We start from the raw sequence: 22,500 nt of genomic DNA, 5'->3' as shown, positions 1-22,500 counted from the left end.
CCCGATAGGTTCCCTGCTTGTGTCTTGAAGATGTGTCAAAACCAACTTGCACCCCCTCTAGCCAATCTGTGGCGGAACTCACTGGATGCTGGATATATACCAGAAGACCTTCTATCCCAGTCTGTTGTCCCAGTTTTCAAAAAAGGAAACAAATCGCTTGCCGTGAATACCGTCCAATCTCACTCACCTCTCATATCATTAAGGTATTTGAGAGAGTGCTGAGATCGCGTATGACTCACTTCCTGAGAGTCATAATATGCTGAACTCCAACCAGCATGGATTCCGTAATGGGAGAGATTGCCTGACGCAGCTACTAAATCATTTTGATGACATTTTGAGAGCCTTGGGAGAGGGTCCAACACTGATGTCATCTACCTTGATTTCAGCAAGGCCTTTGACAGGTTGATCATAAGATCCTTCTGAGAAAGCTGTCCATATGGTGTCACTGGAAAGCTGCTGCAGTGGATCAAGTGCTTCCTGTCTAACAGAACCAACATGTTGTAGTCGAAGGAGTCAAATCCAGCCCAGCCAAAGTCAGCAGTGGTGTCCCACAAGGCACTGTGTTGGGCCCACTTCTCTTCATCATCTACATAAATGATATTACTGACACCATCAAACACAGTAACATCAGAACCTTCGCTGACGATTCCAAGCTCCAGAAGGTCATCAATGGCGTGGATGACAAAATAAGCTTCAGTCAGACCTACTGGCTGTTGTCCAATGGGCGGAAAAGAATAACATGTTGCTAAATGAAGACAAATTCGAACTGATCCACTTTGGAAGGGAGGACGCTCTGAAACTCCCATACTCTCTTCCTTCTGGAGAAATTCTCATGGCATCCAACAACATCAGAGACTTGGGAGTAACAGTGGACAACACATAAGCTGGGCTACACATATAAGCAGCAAAGTTGACATGGCCCGCAGAATGTGTTCCTGGATTCTCAGAACCTTCCAGTCGAGAGATTCCCACACTATTATCCTTCTTTCCCCACTTTTGCTCGACCCCACCTTGAATACTGCTGTCCACTGTGGTCTCCCTACACAAAACAAAATATTATGAGAATTGAAGCTCCCCAAAGGTCAATCACAAAAAAGATAGATGGCATGTCAGACCTTGACTACTGGGGTAGACTAGGAAGCTGAAACTGTATTCACTCCAACGACGCCGTGAACGCTACATTATCTGTATGATGTGAAAAATATTCCATCAGCACTGTCCGAATGATGTTGGCATCACCTTCAAAATACATCCAAGGCTTGGATCACGTGCCATCCGTCCACAACAAAAATCTAAATCGCATCGCATAACGACAATACGGCACAACTATTTCACCTCAATTGGACCCGCTCTCTTCAACATTACACCAGGACACGTCAAAAAAGAAACTGACCACACAAAATTCAAGAAGTCTTTGGACAAATTCCTTCAAACAGTCTCGGACAAACCACCCACACCCGGATATGTCTCCGCAAACAATAACTCTCTGCTCGAATGGGCCTTGGTGCCCAAATCCTGAATTGAAAGACTTCGCCAGGTGGTGCCTATTAAGTTAGACATGGCCTGGGCCAATACTGGCCAAAACCTTTCTAAGTTATTCTAAGTTATATATATATATATATATATTATATTATATATATATATATATATATATATATATATATATTATATATACAGGTTGGCTAAAACTCACTCGACAGTAAATCAAAATTCTGTATTATCTGTAATTCTGAATTGACTCGAATGGAAAAATGTGTCGCTCAAGAAGGGCGTCAGTTTGAACAATTTTCATGAGGTTTCATATTTAGATGCTTTTATTAAATTCATTCAGTAGTTAAACATAAATAAAGCTCGTGGCAACAGTTCTCGCGATAATTGGTAGAGCGGAGGACTATAGACTGTCAATATCACAAGCTGTAATCCTTAGGTCGGTGGTTCGAATCCGTCTCGCGAGATCCCAGTTTTCTATAGGCGCAGATGGTGGCTGTGTGGTAAGAAGCTTGCTTCCCAACCACATGGTTCCGAGTTCAGTTCCACTGCGTGTTACCTACGGCAAGTGTCTTCTACGATATTTTAAAGCATTTTGGTGTTACTTTAAAGAGAGCTGGAGCGGTTGAGGTAAAGTAATTGTAACGTAATATTGCTATGTGTACCGAGTTCGATTGTTATAATGGGCGGACAGCACAGGGGACAAGTCTTGGCTGGATTTTAAAATTGATGCTAACATCATTTGTGCAATATTGATGGAATATTTGCCAAATAACACAAATGATGTAGCGCCCCCGGCGGCGTTGGAGAGAGTAGAGATTGAGTTTTTTTTTTTTTTAGTCGACCCCAATAATCAATGCCGCTCATGTGTGAGAAATATACATTCAGGGATGCAACAAAGATATATATAAATGGAAACCTTACATGTCATTGTGGTTTTCTGGCACAAACCAAAGCAGGCCTTGCCGTCCACACAAGAACACATGTCGTGAATGATCCACAAGCACTCAAGCTGAGTCCTCATCTCATTCCATTTGCCAAAGGGATTGAAAGACACCAGCAGGCCTCAAGAGACACATTCGTGTCCATCACACACCACACACACACACACACACACATGCAAAAAATGAATACATTTGTGTAGTAGGTATCCATACAATTTTGTGAGAACAACTGCCCTGCTGTTTAATAAATGTACTCATGGATGAGTGACATAAAGATATTTATAGATGAGTAAAGACCATATACAGTTGAATATCGAACGCATGCATAGGAATTTAACAACCAAATGCATGTGTGTAACAAACACACACAGTCATGTGACAAGCAGGTAACTCTCTAACAAATGTATACAGGTGAGTAATAAACAAATACAGGTGTGAAGCAAACATACTGTTGGGTGAGATATAAAGGTATATATATGTGTGTATGTGTGTGTATAAAATGTGTATGTATGTATGTATGCTTGAATGTATGTATGTATGTAGAGAGAGAGTGTGTGTTTATATTTGGGTGTGTGTGTGGGTGTGTGTGTATGTTGGCTTTTTTTAGGAAGCATGGAAGTTCTGAAGGATGTAATGTCTGGACAGCTAACGACTGTCGCAGGTAGTTTGTTCCATGCCTCTACAATTCTTAAATATAAGGAAAGTAGAAAACAGATGCAATTCAAAGATCTCAACAGCTGTTTCGACAGCATTTCATTGTAGCATTCTTAGATGACATCATGGGAAGAACACGCCATCATCAGGCATCAGGTAAATATTAAAGAGGTAAGATAGAAATAGAAGATGACCAGTCCACCAAATATCATGGTGAAACAAGTGGTATGTATACGCCTATGTTTATATATGTGTGTGTGCATGCGCACGCGCGTGTGTGTGCATATATATATACAGTATACTACCAACAAACGACCATGCTGGGGCACCGCCTTGAACAATTTATAGTCGAATGTATCGACCCCAGTACTCTTTTTTAAGCCTGGTACTTATTCAATCGGTTCTTCTGCTGAACCGCTAAGTTACGGGGACATAAGCACACCAACACCGGTTGTCAAGCAGAGAAGGTGGAGGAGGACAAACACCAAATCTATCTATCTAATCTATCTATCATCTATCTATCTATCTATCTATCTATCTATCTATCTGATCTATCTATCTATCTATTATATATATATATATATATATAATATATATATATATATATATATATCTATATATATATATATATATATATATATATATATATATATATATGTATATATATATATAATAGTTGAATGAATTATCCTAGTATGGATAATTCGGTTAACCGATACCGGGTAGCAAATTCACGTCAGAAAAAACACGGTTGAAGCTACATGCCAAGGGCAGAGATCACGTGCTTTCGTGTGGAAATTTGTGTTTTTTTTTTAATACAAATAAATGAAAAGAATGGAGTTGAACGACGATTTAACAAAATTCTTTTATTCTCGAAAATTATGTCGAGAAAATAAGGAATTTTGTTAAATAGCGTTAGCTCCATTCTTTCATTTATTTGTATATATATATATATATATATATATTATATATATAATATATATATATATATATATATATATATATATAAATATATTATATATATATATATATATATATATCTATATATATACCCGTAGAACTCCGTCGGTTGCGACAATGAGGGTTCCAGTTGATCCGATCAACGAACAGCCTGCTCGTGAAATTAACGTGCAAGTAGCTGAGCATTTCACAGACACGTTTACCCTTACCGTAGTTCTCGGGCAGAGTCAGCATGACACAGTGTGATAAGGTTGACCCTTTGAAATAAAGGCACTATATATATATATATATATATATATATATATATATATATATACGACGGGCTTCTTTCAGTTTCCGTCTACCAAATCCACTCACAAGGCTTTAGTCAGCCCAAAGCTATAGCAGAAGACACTTGCCCGATATGCCATGTTGTGGAACTGAACCAGGAACTATGTAGTTGGGAAGTTAGCTTCTTACCACACCACCACGCATGCGCCTAACGAAACATATATACCAAACATAGCTATACTTTTATTTTTTCTTTATTTTACTTGCTTTAGTCATCTGACTGCGGCCTAGCTGGAGCACCGTCGTAAAGGGATTTGGTCGAAGAAATCGACCCAAGGACTTATTCTTTGTAAGCCTGGTACTTATTCTATCGGTCTGTTTTACGGAAGCGTTAAGTGATGTGGACGTAAACAAACCAGCATCGGTTGTCAAGCGATGGTGGGGGACACACACAGACACACACAAACAGACACACACACACACACACACACACACACACACACACACACACAAACACATACAAGAGCTACTTTCAGTGTTTGTTTATCAAATCCAGTCAAGATTTTGGTCGGCCCGAAGATATTGTAGAAAAGAGTCTCGCTCAAGGTGCCACGCAGTGGGAGTGCTTGGGAAGCAAGCTTCTTACCACGCAGCCACAACTGAAAATGAAAATGATACAGTTACAAAGCAAATGTATAGAATATTAAAAAAATAGAGCTACGTTTCTGGTGTGATAAGACGAATATTCATGCATGAAACCTTCAATAATTATTATGATCTAGTGTAGATGGCATTTAAGGAGCGTTGCATGCTGTGACAATTGCTATCTTATCTGTAGAGAAAACTTCAGAATTTTTCGTTGTTTAAAAGCACTTGTGTCCTTGGTTATTTAATAACGCGTTACGAATGCCATATACTATTATATCACATACAATGACAGTTTAGATTTCAGCAGAGGCGCAATGGCCCAGTGGTTAGGGCATACTATATATATATATATATATATATATATATATATATATATACACACATATGCATATATGGGTACAGGACGTCACCAACAGTAAACAACATAAAATGCGAAAAGAAATGAGTTCAATATGAAAACAACGAGAGAAACAAATAGAAAACAGGACAAGTAACACAAAGAACGACCCTTCATCAGTTGTTGGCTGTCTATCTACTCCTCACTTATGTATGTACGTACGTATGTATTATGTATGTATGTATGTATGTATGTATGTATGTATGTATGTATGTATGTATGTATGTACGTACGTATGTATGTATGTACGTATGTATGTATGTATGTATGTATGTATGTATGTATGTATGCATGTATGTATGTTATATATCTTCATATATTTACGGTGATATGTATATGAGAGTCACGGAGAGAGTCACAGCCCAACTAATGGGGAAGAGAGTTCGTGTAGATGATATGCAGTTTTGTTTTGTGCCAGGGAGAAGCACCACTGATGCTATATTCCTGGTAAGGCAGCTGCAGGAGAAATACTTAGCCAAAGATAAACCCCTGTACTTGCCTTTTGTTGACATGGGGAAAGCTTTCGACAGGGTCCCTAGCTCCCTTATCTGGTAGCCAATGCGGAAACTAGGGATAGATGAATGGGCGGTGAGAGCTGTACAAGCCATGTACAGGGACGTTGTCAGTAAGGCGTGGATTGGCAACATGTAGAGCGATGAGTTCAGTATACAAGCAGGAGTTCACCAAAGATCGGTCCTCTGTCCCTCTTGTTCATCATAGTCCTCCAACACCACGACCACCATAACCACAACCACTACCTCAACCACACCAACCACCACCTCAACTACCATCACCACCTCAACCACCACCACCACCACCGCAACCACCACCACCACCGCAACCACCGCAACCACCACCACCGCAACCACCTCAACCACCACCACCACCACCGCAACCACCACTACCACCACTACCACCACTACCACCGCCAGTACGCTAACAGCATCATGACCACCACCACTACTACTATCACTACCACCACCACTACCACCACCACCACCACCACCACCACCACCTCCACCACTACCATCACCACCATCACCATCACCAAAACCACCACCACCTTCACCACCATCACCATCACCAAAACCCCCACCTCCACCACCATCACCACCATCATCACCACTACTATCACCACAACCACCATCATCACAACCACCACCTTCACCACCTTCACCACCGCACCACCGACACGTACACTGTCACCAAAGCTACCATCGCTAACCACCAACGCTGCAACAACAATAAACAACGACATCGACCAGTAACAAAACAACAACCAGCACCACCAACACCACCAATACCATCACCACAATTACCACCGTCGCCAACACCACCACCAATACCATCACCACTACCTACATCGATGACAACATCAACAATCGTTTCTTCCCAATTTTCTTTTACACAACGCCAAATTCTTTCTCTCTCTCTCTCTCTCTTCTCAGTTTCGTATCAAATCGAGGGGTCATGGGTTCGATAAGTGGCGTCCACCCTCCTTTGTGGCGGTTGGTACTTGTGGTCGCTGGTGGTGTTATCACGCACACGACGTTTGGAGCTACCTACTCATACGGTATGTACTCCTTAAACTCTGTTACCACCACCACCACCACCACCACCACTACTACTACTACTACTACTACCTACTACTACTGAACTATCGAGTGTTTGTCCAACATCTACAACTTAACCATCGTTTTGTTGTCCATTTCGCACATTGAATTTAACACGTGTAAACATGTAAACATACACACATATATACTTATACAAGTATATACATTTCTGTCTGTGTGTGTGTGTGTGGTGTGGTGTGTTGTGTGTGTGTGTGGTGTGTGTGTGTGTGTGTGTGTGTGTGTGTGTGTGTCTGTGTGTGTGTCTGTGTCTGTGTTTACATACATACATTCAGGTTGTTATGAAGTTAAGCTATTTCCAGAGAAGCATTCGACCCGAATACTGGGCTATCAACACTGTTGGGTCCCAGGCCAACGCCGGTATTCCTCAGGTGTAGGAAATCCAAGCTCCACAAGGATTCCACCGTAAGGTGGATTTGGCGAAGAGTAAATAGTCCAAGTGAAAACGATATCTTAAAGAATTCTTTGTCATCTTCTTATCGTTTAAATTACACACACACACACACACACACACACACACACACACACACACACCACACACAAACATACACACACAAACATACTCACACACATATATAAAGCTGAGCGACATGTCGCGTTTCTGGAAAACGGCCGTTCTAGTTAATAATGGAAAAACGTCACGAGCTTCAGAAGCCGGTTTCGAGGGCAAATCATCTCGAATTCTTCAGAATTACAATTTTTCACATGACAGTAGCTTCGCCTCTCATGTCAGTAAAATCTCGAAGTGTCGATAGAAATCCACGTTTTGGCATCTCTAACCGCCATCGTTACACCACTACGATCTACATCAGCGAAACCGCGAAAGCTATCTTCTTGGGCTATCGATACATCATTTTCAAAAATACAAATTAATGTGTGTGGATGTGTGTGTGTGTGTGTGTGTAATCATTGATTCTCTCTATCTTTGTCTTTGTTGTTTTGTGGCTGTGTGGTAAGAAGCTTGCTTCCCAACCACTTGGTTCGAGGTAAGTATCTTCTACTATGACCTCGTGCCCACCAAAACCTTGAGAGTGGATTTGGTAGGCAGAAACTGAAAGAAGCCCGTTGAGTGTATGTATCTATATATATATATGTGTGTCTTTGTGTCTGTGTTTGTCCCCTCACCACCGCTTCGACAACCGGTGCTGGTGTGTTTACGTCCCCATAATTATAGCGGTTCGCCAAAAAGCCCGATAGAATAAGTACCAGGTATTTTTTAAAAAGTACTTGGTCGATACATTCGACTAAAAATTCATCAAGGTGACGCCCCAGCATGGCCGTAGTCTAATGGCTAAAACAAATAAAAGATAAAGATATATAAATATATATGGTGGTTGTCTACTCCTTATACAGAGTTTGACCACCTCATGTACCTACACTTTAGCACCATCATGGCGTCTGATGTGGCTTTTTAAACCAGACAATGTTCTGAAAAGAAACCCACACAGATTGCACCTCTGATTTGGACCACCAATATCTGCAGATAAATTATGTTCTTTGTGGATCTTAAAATATCTTTTGAGGACTCCGTTGGATTTGCAAACCTTCTGGCATACACTGGCATAGTCAGAATAGTTGATGGAGGTTCATTTTCCATGCTTTGGCAGATGAGATTTGGAGCCAGCCAAAGCCAGGCATGGTCTGTCACAGACTGTGCACACAAAAAGGTCATTGTCATTCACCTTCTCGATCGTTACATTCTTCCCGTGTGGTAAGAAGCTTGTTTCGTAACCATACGGTTCCAGGCTCAGTCCCACTGTGTTGCACATTGGGCAAGTGTCTTCTTGTGTCTACTTTGTGTAATCTATGAAACAAATGAAGACTTCTGGATGTAGTGATCAGAAAAAAGGTAGAAGAAGGATCTGTTCATAAGTTGCAAGAAGGCAGAGAGTATGGTGGCGACAAGCAAGGAAGACCCAAAGTGCATGCTGAGAACAAAACAATCAAATCAATTAATAAAATCAATTAATCTCGAGTTCAAAATCACGTTGAGGATCTTAGATCTAAACAAAATGTGTACCATTTCGGCCAAACAAAGGACACATTTTGTTTAGATGTAAGATGCCCAACGTGATTTTGAACTCAAGATCGGAAATTTTCCGTAGATGCAAGCATATGCATAAATATCTCTTTAAAAAAAACCTGGAAGATACCACCCATTCTTGATTGACTGAATACCAATTTATTTCATCTTTTGTCGCCTGGTGGCGACGCTTATATTTTTTCTCCTTTCATCGTGTCACTTCATGTTTGTATTTTATATTCAGGTTTATTATTTACTAAGTGGAGGCGCAATGGCCCAGTAGTTAGGGCATCGGACTCGCGGTTTCGATTTCCAGACTGGGCGTTGTGAGTGTTTATTGAACGAAAACACCTAAAAAGCTCCACGAGGCTCCGACAAGAGGTGGTGGTGAACCCTGCTGTACTCTTTCACCCCAACTTTCTCTCACTCTTTCTTCCTGTTTCTGTAATACCTGTTTTTCAAAGGTTCAGTCTTGTCACACACTGTGTCACGCTGAATCTCCCAGAGAACTACATTAAGTATACACGTGTCTGTGGAGTGCTCAGCCACTTGCACGTTAATTTCACGAGCAGGCTGTTTCGTTGATCGGATCAACTGGAACCCTCGTCGTCGTAACCGGCATAGTGCCACGATATATATATATATATATTATATATATATATATATATATATATAGATATTATATATATACGAGGGGTTTCTTTCAAGCTTCCGTCGACCAAAACCAAATCCACTCACAAGGCTTTGGTCGTCCGAGGCTATAGTAGAAGACACTTGCCCAAGGTGCCACGCAGTAGGACTGAACCCGGAGCCATGTGAATGGCAAGCAAGCTTCTTACCACAACGCCACGAAAGAAATATTTCTCAATAATTCTCAGAATTTCTCCTGTCTTTTAATATTTTAATAGACTTTTTTTAATTTTCTATTCTGCGATTCTAGGAAATTTCGCTCCTTATATAGTGTCTTATATGAGATACAAGAAAGTAGAGCCCGACCTTCAATATAATGAATCAGTATGGATTTTTGCTATGGTGCTCCTGGGTCAAGGAACCACGGGATTCATAGGAGGGATGTTAGAAAGATTGATTGGACCAAGGCTGACAACGCTTACAGGATCCTGGATAATGAGGTAAGGCTGCTAGAAGTACGCATTTCTAGTGTGTCTGCATGTGTATGACTGTGTATATGTGGGAGTCTGTCTGCCTGTGTGTTTATGTATGTGTCTGTGCGTGCGTGTGTGTGTGTGTGTGTGTGTGTGTGTGTCCGTGAGTATGTGATTGCGTGTCTGCGTCGCAACACAGACTCCAAATACATATTCAAATTAGCTAGTCCTAAAATATTATACGTAAACCATTCTTTTTATCATACTAAATATAAATTCTACACTATTTTTTGTGTATGAACCACTTTGATTCCCTTTTTACTCTACTGGACTTCCATAGCCATTTGATGCTTTTGTTTTAAATACCCCCATTATATATTAAATAACCCATTACCCCATTATATATTTATAATTAAATATTTTTAGAAGTTGCATGAAAATAATGTTAAAATGTTTATTGTGGATAATTTTGAAAAACTAAATCTATGGGCCGCCGAGGCTCATATGGACTCAGATTAAGCACCATCTCTCTACATGTTATGTCGAGAACACATTTTGTTTGTTAACATAGCGTAAAATATGTACCTTTTGTTAAGGGGGCGAGCTGGCAGAAACGTTAGCACGCCCGGCGAAATGCTTACGCGCTGGGGTCGATATAATCGACTTAAACTGTTTGTCTGTCCTTGTTTGTCCTCTCTGTGTTTAGCCACTTGTGGGTAGTAAAGAAATAGAAATAGGTATTTCGTCTGCCGCTACGTTCTGAGTTCAAATTCCGCCGAGGTCGACTTTGCTTTTCGTCCTTTCGGAGTCGATTAAATAAGTACCAGTTACGCACTGGAGTCGATGTAATCGACTTAATCCGTTTATTTGTCCTTGTTTGTCCTCTCTGTGTTTAGCTACTTGTGGGTAGTAAAGAAATAGAAATAGGTATTTCGTCTGCCGCTACGTTCTGAGTTCAAATTCCGCCGCGGTCGACTTTGCCCTTTCATCCTTTCTGGGTCGATAAATTAATTTCCAGTTGCGTACTGTGGTCGACCTAATCGACTGGCCCCCTCCGCCAAAATTTCGGGCCTTGTGCCTAGAGCAGAAAAGAATATGTGACTTTTGTTTCTTATCGGGTGTCTTCCATGACAAACAGGAAGGAGGCTTTCTTTCAGATGTTTGTATATTTTGCTGTAGTTGTGTATATTTTCACTTTCACCCATACACCTCTCTCTCTCTCTCTCTCAATTGTTTTTGTTTTCTTTTTTTTTTGTCCCCCCCCCCTCATTTCTTCTCTTTCTTTTGCAGTGGTGGTGTTCTGTTAACTTATTTCAGCGTGAGTCACAGCTTCGCATCCTGTCTCATCACATACGGTTTGATATTTGGTTTCGGAGTGGGTTTAGCCTATCCAATACCCATGGGATGCGCAATGAGGGTGAGACAAATTTATGTATTTCCTTCCTTCCTTCCTTCCTTTATTTCTCCATCTTTTTTTTTCTTTGTTCTTTTCTTCCCATATTTGATAAAACTGCTTCATTCCGTCCCAGCATACACCAGTGAATTGATGTGAGGCTATATTTCCGGTTCCTGGGATTTTTCTCACTCTTTACTCTCTGCACAGTCTCATTAATTAACGATAAGCAGGATGCTGTGATTTGCCAAGATGGCGGAGATCTGCCTGAATGGCGAAGATCTTCTGGGATTAAAATTTTTTTAGTCAAACGAATCGCCCCCTGTACTTATTCTTTGAAGCCTGGTACTTATTCTATCGGTCTCTATTGCCGAACCGCTAAGTTACGGGGACGTAAACACACCAACACCGGTTATCAAGTGGCGAGCGGGGAACAAACATATACACAAAGACCCCACACACACACACACATCACTCACACAATGACAACTCAATAATAATAATAATAATAATAATAATTTTAGGTACAAGGCCTAAAATTTAGGGGAGTAGACCAGTCGTTTATATCGACCTCAGTGTTTTACTGCTACTTAATTTATTGACCACGAAGGGATGAAAGACAAAGTCAACCTCGGCGGAGTTTGAACTCAGAACGTAAAGACGGGCGAAATACCGCTAAGCCTATTCTTTTCTACTCTAGGCACAAGGCCCGAAATTTTGTGGGGTGGAGGGTCAAGTCGATTAGATCGACCCCAGTACGCAACTGGTACTTAATTTATCGACCCCGAAAAGATGAAAGGCAAAGTCGACCTCGGCGGACTTTGAACTCAGAATGTAAGGCGGGCGAAATACCTATTTCTTTATTGCTCACAAGGGGCTAAACATAGAGGGGACAAACAAGTACAGACAAACGGATTAAGTCGATTACATCGACCCCAGTGCGTAACTGGTACTTATTTATCGACCCCGAAATGATGAAAGGTAAAGTCGACCACGGCGGAATTTGAACTCAGAACGTAACGGCAGACGAAATACGGCTACACATTTCACCCGGCGTGCTAACGTTTCTGCCAGTTCGCCGCCTTATAATAATAATAATAATAATATAATAATAATAATAATAATAATAATAATAATAATAATAATGATAATAATAATAATAATAATAGTTATAATAATAATAATAATAATAATAATAATAATGTGACAACAGAAAGAAACGGACCGGTACCCTACGAAAATGACGACCGTCAAAATAATGGGCCGGACGTTGTACCTCATGTCCCGCAAATAAAACCCAAAAGACGTAAATGGACACGTGAGGAATAACATTTCTATCTTACACACCATACTACACAGCAGTACTCTACCCAAAAAATGAAAATACAACAACACATACATATAAAATATGGAAGGAAAATAATAGAGATATAGACTTGGATACAGCAATGAACCCTAATAAATTAGCTAACGTACGAAGATACATTCTCAACACAAAAAAAATATCAGAAATAGAAATAGAACACCTAAAAGAAAACATACACCGGAAAAGGACATGTAGATAGAAGCCACACAACAATGCCCAATAATATAAACACTGAAACTGTAAAACACGAAGACAAACGCAACATTCCCAACAAACACGATGTAAACAACGAAGGGGAGCCTAATGATTATGATAATATAAAAAATAAAATAATCAAAGAACTGAAAACCACAGAGCTCAAAATGGACCACCGACCATACCTCCCAAGAATCAAATAAACAAAATAACAACACCTATTATAACAGCATAAACCTAGCCGTCACTGAACTGATAGCCACTGAATAAAAAAAATGATATCACTGAGCTAAATAACCTAATATACGCAGCAGCCACTGCAGCCACAAAGAGGCTGGATACTCACCCAAACCCACACCCCGCCCAAACAGGAGTACCACCACCCAAACAAACCCTGTGGATAAATAACATCCAAAGCAAAATAAAAAAATTAGAAAAGACCTGTCGATTCTTAATGAAATCAGCAAACAATCAACGCTACTGAGCAACAAAAAGAGAACAAAATACTCCGCAAATATAACATCACAGAGAAAGATTTGCCTGAAATAAAAGAAAAGCTGAAGCAAGATATCCTTGCCAAAGCACAAAGGATCCGCCGGTACAAGAAACGCCAACGCTTCTTTGAAGAAAACAAAAAGTTCAACTCCAACCCCAAAAAGTTCTACCAGAACTGAGAAAAAAAAAAATACAACGGCATCACCAACGAGAAGAATTGGAAGAATTCTGGGAGAAAATGGTCGGCGAACGAACCACCAAAAAAAGGAGTATCAGAATAACAAACTCGGCATCTGAACAACTTTGGACCTCCATAACCTGAAGAAGGTCACCCAGGCACTGCAAAGACTAAGCAACTGGAAGGCACCTGGGCATGACAAGACCCCCAACTTCTGGTTGAAATATCTAACAGGAATGCACAAAAAGCTGGCTGAAAACTTTAACAACGTACTAGCAGAGCCAGAGACAATGGCTGAATGGCTCACGAAGGGAAACCATCTTAATTCCAAATCAAATGAAACAGAAAAACCAGAAAACTACAGACCAATAACCTGCCTCCCTACTATGTTCAAGGCATTTACTGCAGTGATATCACAAAGGCTGAACAAGCACCTGGACGAAAACAAACTGTTCCCAGAAGAGCAGAAAGGATGCCGCAAAGGCTCATATGGCTGTAAAGATCAACTAATGATTAATAAAGCCATAACTGAAGACAGCCACAGAAAGAAGAAAGGCTCAATATGGCCTGGATTGACTACAAAAAGCGCTTTGATAGCATCCCCACACATGGATCCTCGAAACACTAGCTACCATTAACAAAGTAGCACCAACAATCATAAAATTCATAGAGCACTCTATGAATAAATGGCAAACAGTCCTACACCTCCAAACAAAAGAGGGACTCATGAAAACCAAAGACATCCCCATTAGAAGAGGAATATTCCAGGGAGACACGCTCTCTCCACTCCTTTTCTGCTTGGCACTGTCACCTCTATCTGATATGCTAAATAGAACTGGATGCGGATATAATGTTACGGCAAAACGATCAGCCAGCCACCTTTTATATATGGATGACCTAAAACTATACGCTGCAAATGACAAACAGCTGGAAAACACTATTAAAGACAGTTCATGGATTTACCAAAGAAATATATGAAATTTGGATTAGAAAAATGCGCCAAAGTAACCATGAAAAGAGGGAAAATAGTTAAGAGTAACAACATCACACTAGATAAAACCAATGAAATAAAAGAATTAGACCAAAGCCAAACTTACAAATACTTAGAATCCATGAACTAGATAAGACACAACACACACAAATGAAAGAGAAATAAAAAAAGAATATTATAGACGAGTTAGATCAATACTAAACACAGAGCTCATGCTAAAAACAAGATAATAGGTATCAACACTTTAGCTGTCCCATTTAAGTTACAGCTACAATATCCTTAACTGGACACGAAATGAACTGACCAAAATAGATAGGAAAACAAGAAAAATAATGACAGGATCTAGGATGCATCACCCAAAATCTGACATAGAAAGACTATATATACAACGTATAGAAGGTGGTAGAGGCCTTATACAGCTGGAAAACTACTATAAAATAACCACCATAGGACTGCAAAAATATCTACTTCAGAAGGAAGGAAAACTGATCCAGATAGCGGCAAACACACGAGCAAAACAAAAAACTATTCTCAGTATTTAAGGAAGCTGACAAATACAAACAAGAAATCATACCACCTAATAAACATGAAGAAGAAGAAGAAGGAGAAAAAAAAAAAGAAAAAACAAAACTAAACAAATGAAATCCAAACTAAAAATAGAACAGCAACGAACCATGATAAAAACGATGGCAAGAAAAGCCCCTTCATGGTAAATACTGGACTAAACTAAACGCAAAAGAAATAGACAAAGAAAAATCCCAGCAATGGTTGAGAAGCTCAGGACTCAAAGCAGAAACAGAGGGATTTTTAATTGCAGCACAAGACCAAAGTCTCCCCACCAGAAATTACAAAAACATGTAATGAAAAGAAATATTACAAGTAACTGCAGAATATGTGGAGATGGACAAGAAACAATAAATCATATTATCTCTAGCTGCCCAGTCTTGGCTAAGAAGGAATATATTCACAGACATGACAGAGTTGGAACCTACATACATTGGAAGCTATACCAACTTATGAATAACAACAGAAAAAAGATGGTATAGGCACACACCAGAAAAGGTCACAGAAAACGAGAAAGCAACCATACTCTCGGATATGCCGATACACACAGATAGAGAAATTAAGGCCAACAGACCAGATAGAGTTGTCAGAGATCATGAAGGAAAAAAATGCTTTCTATTGATGTATCAATACCGGCTGATGACAACGTGTCTCTAAAAGAAATGGAGAAACTCTCAAAATACAAAGACCTGGAAATAGAGGTAACTAGAATGTGGAATCTGAAAAACAGAAACAATTCCTATTATAGTAGGTGCATTAGGCATGATAAAAAAATATTCAGACAAATACATAACAAAAACACCAGGACTTACAAACACATATAAATACAGAAAATTGCACTACTAGGCACTGCACACATCCTACGCAGAACACTTTCCATACAATAACCATCAGAGCATCACAACAATCACAGCACATACCCAAGGCACACAGAGCTGTGCTCGGTAGTGAAGTGAAAGCACGCTATAAAAATAAAACTACTGAATAATAATAATAATAATAATAATAATAATAATAATAATAATAATAATAATAATAATAATAATAATAATAGTGATGATGATGATGGTGGTTTCTTTTATTTGCCACCAGGGCGAAGGATGAGGGAAACAATATGAAAACAGACATAAAATGTGAGTGTTTACATATAATGAAAAAAAAAAGGAGAAAGGACAGTATATACAGTATATAGTAAAAGAGAATGGAAATATACATAGCATAGTACAAGAGAAGAAGGAAAACAGATGATAGTGATGTGGTCCTCCTGATACAGGATGTCCTCTTGAGATAATCGAGAAGCCCTACCGTCCAACATCTTCTTGAACACCAAGGGCAAGTGCGCCCTCTCCATTTCCTTTACTCCGACTCATAGATCTACACTTACAGCGTTATCAACTACTCTTGCCATTTTAGCAATTTTCACCCACCTTTCAATAAATTTTCTTGAGGGCAGCACTTCTCTTTCTACCCACAATTTCCTTTTCAGGTGAAACTTGAAAAAGTCGACGACGGCTCTCCCAAAGGGGAATGTCTCTATCCTCGTTCCTTTCAGCCTCGCCCGCCAAACAACCTCTTTCACCATCAGGTGGAGAAAAACTGCTTTGCCTGCCCGATTAAAGGAGGGAAACGAAGCAACTATGATTATGAACTCAGCCGATAGACGCATCTGTCCCACTCATGACAAGTCAGCAATGCTTGGACATTGAAAGAGTACCTGCAGAACGGTTTCGTTGCTCTACGCGCACCTCGGATAGGCCCGTCTGACAGACCATCCGTACCTGTAGAGTTTATCTCGAACCGGTAGCGTCCCCTTCCCCCGGTAGTAGTACCAGGTCAAGAACATCTGGAAATTATGTATAGTAGTCCCCGACTGTAAAGTTCTCTGGAACAGATTAGCTAGTTCGTTTTCATCGACGCCCAGGGTGTTCCCGAGGACATCGTCGCACTTCCCCACCACTAATCTATATATTGCTTAAATAGAACATCCACCGCTCCTGTGGCTCGTATAATAATAATAATAATAATGATAATAATAATAAAATAATAATAATAAAAACAATAATATAATAATAATAAAAACATAATATAATAAAACAACAACACAACAACAATAATATATAATAAAAATAATAATAATAATAATAATAAAACCATAATAATAATAATAATAATAATAATAAAAACAATAATAATAATAATAATGATAATAATAATAATGATAAAAATAAAAACAACAACAACAACAACAACAACAACAACAATAATAATAATAATAATAATAATAATAATCTCTGGCTGCCCAGTCCTGGCTAAGAAGGAATATATTCACAGACACAACAGAGTTGGGACCTTCATACACTGGAAGCTATGCCAACATTATGGAATAACAACAGAAAGAAGATGGTATAGGCACACCCCAGAAAAGGTCACAGAAAACGAGGAAGCAACCATACTCTGGGATATGCTAATACACACAGATAGAGAAATTAAGGCCAACAGACCAGATAGAGTTGTCAGAGATCATGAAGAAAAAGATGCTTTCTAATTGATGTATCAATGCCAGCAGATGACAACGTGTCTCTAAAAGAAATGGAGAAACTTTGAAAATACAAAGACCTGGAAATAGAGGTAAGTCGAATGTGGAATCTAAAAACAAACAATTCCTATCATAGTAGGTGCATTAGGCATGATAAAAAAATATTTAGACAAATACATAACAAAAACACCAGGACTTACAAACACATATAACATACAGAAAATTGCACTACTAGGCACTGCACACATCCTACGCAGAACACTTTCTATACAATAACCATCAGAACATCACAACAAATCACAGCACATAACCCAAGGCACACAGAGCTGCGCTCGGTAGTGAAGTGAATGCACGCTATAAAAATAAAACTACTGAATTATGATGATGATGATGATGATGATAATAATAATGATAATAAAAATAGTACTTATTCTGTCGGTCTCTTTTGCCGAACCGCTATGTTACGGGGACGTAAACACACCAACATCGGTTGTCAAGCGATGTTGGAAGACAAACACAGACACATAAACATATACACGCACATACACATACATACATATACATATATACGACGGGCTTCTTTCAGTTTCCGTCTACCAAATCCACTCACAAGGCTTTGGTCGGCCTGAGGCTATAGTAGAAGACACTTGCCCAAGGTGCCACGCAGTGGGAATGAACCCGGAACCATGTGGTTGGTAAGCAAGCTACTTACCACACAGCCACTCCTGCGCCTATACATATTACATATATCTAGGCTATATTGTCCTTATATGCTTATTATATATCTAGGCTAATTTCTCAGAGAAGGCCTTGCTTTATTCGCTAAAATTGAATAAATATATCTACCCAATAAATGCACAAATACACCTCCAATTTTTTTTTTATAAATGTGCAAAGATTTCATTTCCTTTTGCGGGGACGGTCGACAGAAACTTTTGTATCAAAAGGCGACCAATTTTCTTCGTTTTTAAGCTCTGAAAAGAATTCATATAAAGTTGTTTATCTTTAAACAAGGTGTAACTCGGTCTTCACGACAGATCTACTTTCTCTCCAAAAGAAAGACACAATAACCAACCTCACATAAGTGATCATTCTATTGAAATTATACAGAAGGCCGCTGCATTCGCAGAAACCGGAATGCGCTGAATTATAACGACGGACGAGTTGTAAGGGTTTTATATTCAGAGCTTAAATCCTGCCAATTTGACGACATTCTTTTTTCTTTTGTCATTCCAGGATCAACAACAAATATTCGGCAAAAGAGAGTGATAGAATAAGTACTAGGCTTACAAAGAATAAGTCCTGGAGTTGATTTGCTCGACTAAAGGCGGTGCTCCAGCATAGCCGCAGTCAAATGACTGAAACAAGTAAAAGAGAAAGAGAAAAAGAGAAGGACAATATCTAAAATGTCACTGACTCATTTTCGTTAGGGGGAGGCAAGTGGAGAGTCTGTAGTGTGATTAAAGTAACAGACAAGTAAGCGAAAGGTACGCGGTTTGTATCCTGTCACATACATGCGATATCTCCGTTATCCCAAAGATTAAATAATTGCCAACATCCTCGTCTACCTTGTCAACGGGACTTCAGAAATGTAACTAAATGTGAACCGTTGGCGATTTTCCTTCTTCCTCTTCGGACTTTTCCCTTTCTCCATTCTGACGAAGAGCCATGCTCGAAACGTTAAAAACTCTTTCCTTTCACCGAGTGTCAAACTAATATAATTCTTGTGCACGTCTTTACGTTTTCTTTCTCATTTCGTTTTTTTTTAATTCGTTTTTTTTTTAATTGTTTGTTCGTTGAATTGACTATTTACTGCACGCTCATGTGAATGCGCGTGGCTTAGTGGTTAGGGCATTCGGCTCACGATCGTAAGGTCGTGAGTTCAATTCGCGGCGACGCATTGTGCCCTTGAGCAAGACACTTTATTTCATGTTGCCCCAGTCCACTCAGCTGGCAAAAATGAGTAGTACCTGCATTTCAAAGGGGCCAGCCTTGTCACACTCTGTGTCACGCTGAATCTCCCTGAGAACTACGTTAAGGGTACAAGTGTCCGTGGAGTGCTCAGCCACTTGCATGCTAATTTCCGTTGCTCGAATCAGCTGGGACCCTCGTCGTCGTAACCGACGGAGTGCTCCTACTGCACGCTCACACGAACCATCCTGGTTCTTCCGATTATTTTTGAGTACCTGATTCATGGATTTCTCACTCTAGCATTGGATTACATTACCTTTTAATTCATTCGGAGTACGTCGTTTCTGCACCTTTGATTTTAAATATATATATATATATATATGTGTGTGTGTGTGTGTGTGTGTGTGTGTGTGTGTGTGTGTGTGTGTGTGTGTGTGTGTGTGTGAACAAAGAGAAAATACAACAACGCGAGGACATGGAACAAGAATAGTGTTATTGGACGTTCAGGAAAGGAAAGAAAGAAAGAGGATTTCACGTTTCAAGCGGAGCTCTTCGTCAGAAATATAGAAAAAAAAGAAAGGTCCAAGGAAGGGAAGACGGAGAAAGAAAATCGCCAACGATACACACGCGGTCACATATTGAAATGACCTGAAGGGATGGGTGAAGAAAAGTTCTTTCAAAGACAGGAGAGTGCAAGAGAAGGAGGTATGTGCGTGTATGTGCGTGCGCACAGGTTTGTTTGTGTGTGTGTGTGTGTGTGCGTGAGTATATATATATATATATATATATATACACACACATACATATTGTATATACTATATGTGTGTGTTTGTGTGTGTGTGTGTCTGTCTGTTTTGGTAATGCTAACAGAAAAAATAATAGAACTCAAACTATGAGTATATATATATATATATTTTATGAATATTTAGCAGAAGCAACTGGGTGACTCAAGTACTAATAGTTTCGTGCGTTATCATTTATCGATCTTATGAAAATTTGTTAAGTGCCAACGGCCTTGCTTCATTCTGTTGCTTCTCTTAAGTATTAACAGAAGTACATACATACGCACACACATACACGTAAATGAATCGTTATGTTACTAAACTCTCCGACGCCAAATATCTTCACTAAATATTCTGTTTCTTTTCATTGTCTCTCTCTTAACAGTGGATGCCTCACAGAAAAGGTTTCGTCGCCGGTTTTGTAGTGGCGGGTTACGGTGGTGGGGCCTTCATTTTTAACCAAGTGATCACAGGTTTTATCAACCCAAGAAACCTCAGTCCTGATATCGATCTGAATGGGGAACAGTGAGTAGTTTTTATCTCCCACACTTCACTTCATTCATTTCTTTCTTTCTTTCTTTCATTCTTTCCTTCTTTCTTTCTTTCTTTCTTTCTTTCTTTCTTTCTTTCTTTCTTTCTTTCTTTCTTTCTTTCTTTCTTTCTTTCTTTCTTTCTTTCTCTTCCATTTTCGCTTTCCTTTACTCGTATTCTTTATTTCTGTTCCCATCGCTTTCTTCTCCCATTTTTTTCTTCCATTTTCCTTGTCAAAGCCCAGATCCCTTACAAAACCCGTAAAAGAAAAATCCGATATATAACTACGGTGAATGAGTCTCGGATGACGGTTTCGATATCTGGTTGGTATTGAACACGTCTACTTGATGTTTCTCTTGATGCAATAATGTATAGAAGGAATCCATAAACACCTCTACTTCCTTTTCCCATTTTACGATTTAATTTCATCGAATGTTGTGTCGTACTTTTAGCTTGGGATCTAAAAAAAAAAAAGAGACGAGAGACAATGGGGTTAAACATTTTAGTCTATGGCTTTCATCCACTTCATGATAAATCATGGATCAATAGTAAAGCATGGATCAAGTGAGGTGAATGCGGGATCAGGTATGATTAAAATATTGAATAGACTCAAGCAAAAAATAGCAAAAATGGAAAGAGTGGGGTAAACCATTTGTGGAAAACAATGTATAGAATGATGAGTGAACTATATATTTCTTTACTACCCACAAGGAGCTAAACATAGAGGGAACAAACAAGGACAGACAAAGGGATTAAGTCGATTATATCGACCCCAGGGCGTAACTGGTACTTAATTAATCGACCCCGAAAGGATGAAAGGCAAAGTCGACCTCGGCGGATTTTGAACTCAGAACGTAACGACAGACGAAATACCGCCAAGCATTTCGCCCGCCGCGCTAACCATTCTACCAGATCGCCGCCTTTGATGAGTGAACAATAGCTCAAGCATGACAGGCTTAAGAACAGGGATGGTAAACAAGGGATCAAAATCGATAGACGACGAATAAAGCATAACAAACAATGGGTCGAGTATGTTAAACCATGGATTAATCAAAATATTAATTAATGAACTTTGTTCAGTTATGATAACTACTGAATCATGTTTAGCAAAGCAGGTGTCAAATGTGACGGGTCATATATCTATAAAGCAAGGGATAAGTGTATTAAACAAATGATCCCGATGTATGACAAACAATGGTTTAACTATCGTAGTTAGGAATCAGGCATGATCAAGTGTAACAAAGAACGGATCAAGCCTGACCAATAATAGTGATAATTACGCTTTTGATTCCGCCCATTAACTTTTAGCTTCACCCTTCAAAGATTTAAATTTTACTCTTACTCTCTTTACTCTTTTACTTGTTTCAGTCATTTGACTATGGCCATGTTGGAGCACCGCCTTTAGTCGAGCAAATCGACCCCAGGACTTATTCTTTGTAA

At 39.4% G+C, this 22,500-nt stretch overlaps 1 protein-coding gene across 1 annotated transcript in view; it reads left to right on the top strand.

Moving 5' to 3' along the window:
* Window positions 1–6,786: 6,786 nt before the first annotated feature.
* Window positions 6,787–22,500, top strand: part of LOC115210561 (oxalate:formate antiporter-like) — a 22,924-nt gene continuing 7,210 nt past the window's right edge. The window contains exons 1-4 of the mRNA XM_036502643.1: window positions 6,787–6,934; window positions 9,956–10,145; window positions 11,409–11,535; window positions 20,915–21,054. Coding sequence (XP_036358536.1) covers window positions 6,832–6,934; window positions 9,956–10,145; window positions 11,409–11,535; window positions 20,915–21,054 — 560 coding nt within the window. The 5' untranslated portion in view covers window positions 6,787–6,831. The remainder of the gene's footprint in view (window positions 6,935–9,955; window positions 10,146–11,408; window positions 11,536–20,914; window positions 21,055–22,500) is intronic.

This window comes from Octopus sinensis, linkage group LG4, assembly GCF_006345805.1.
Source record: "Octopus sinensis linkage group LG4, ASM634580v1, whole genome shotgun sequence".
NCBI lineage: Eukaryota > Metazoa > Mollusca > Cephalopoda > Octopoda > Octopodidae > Octopus > Octopus sinensis.
Note: the sequence above shows the minus strand (reverse complement) of the source record. Positions and strands in the feature narration are given on the sequence as shown.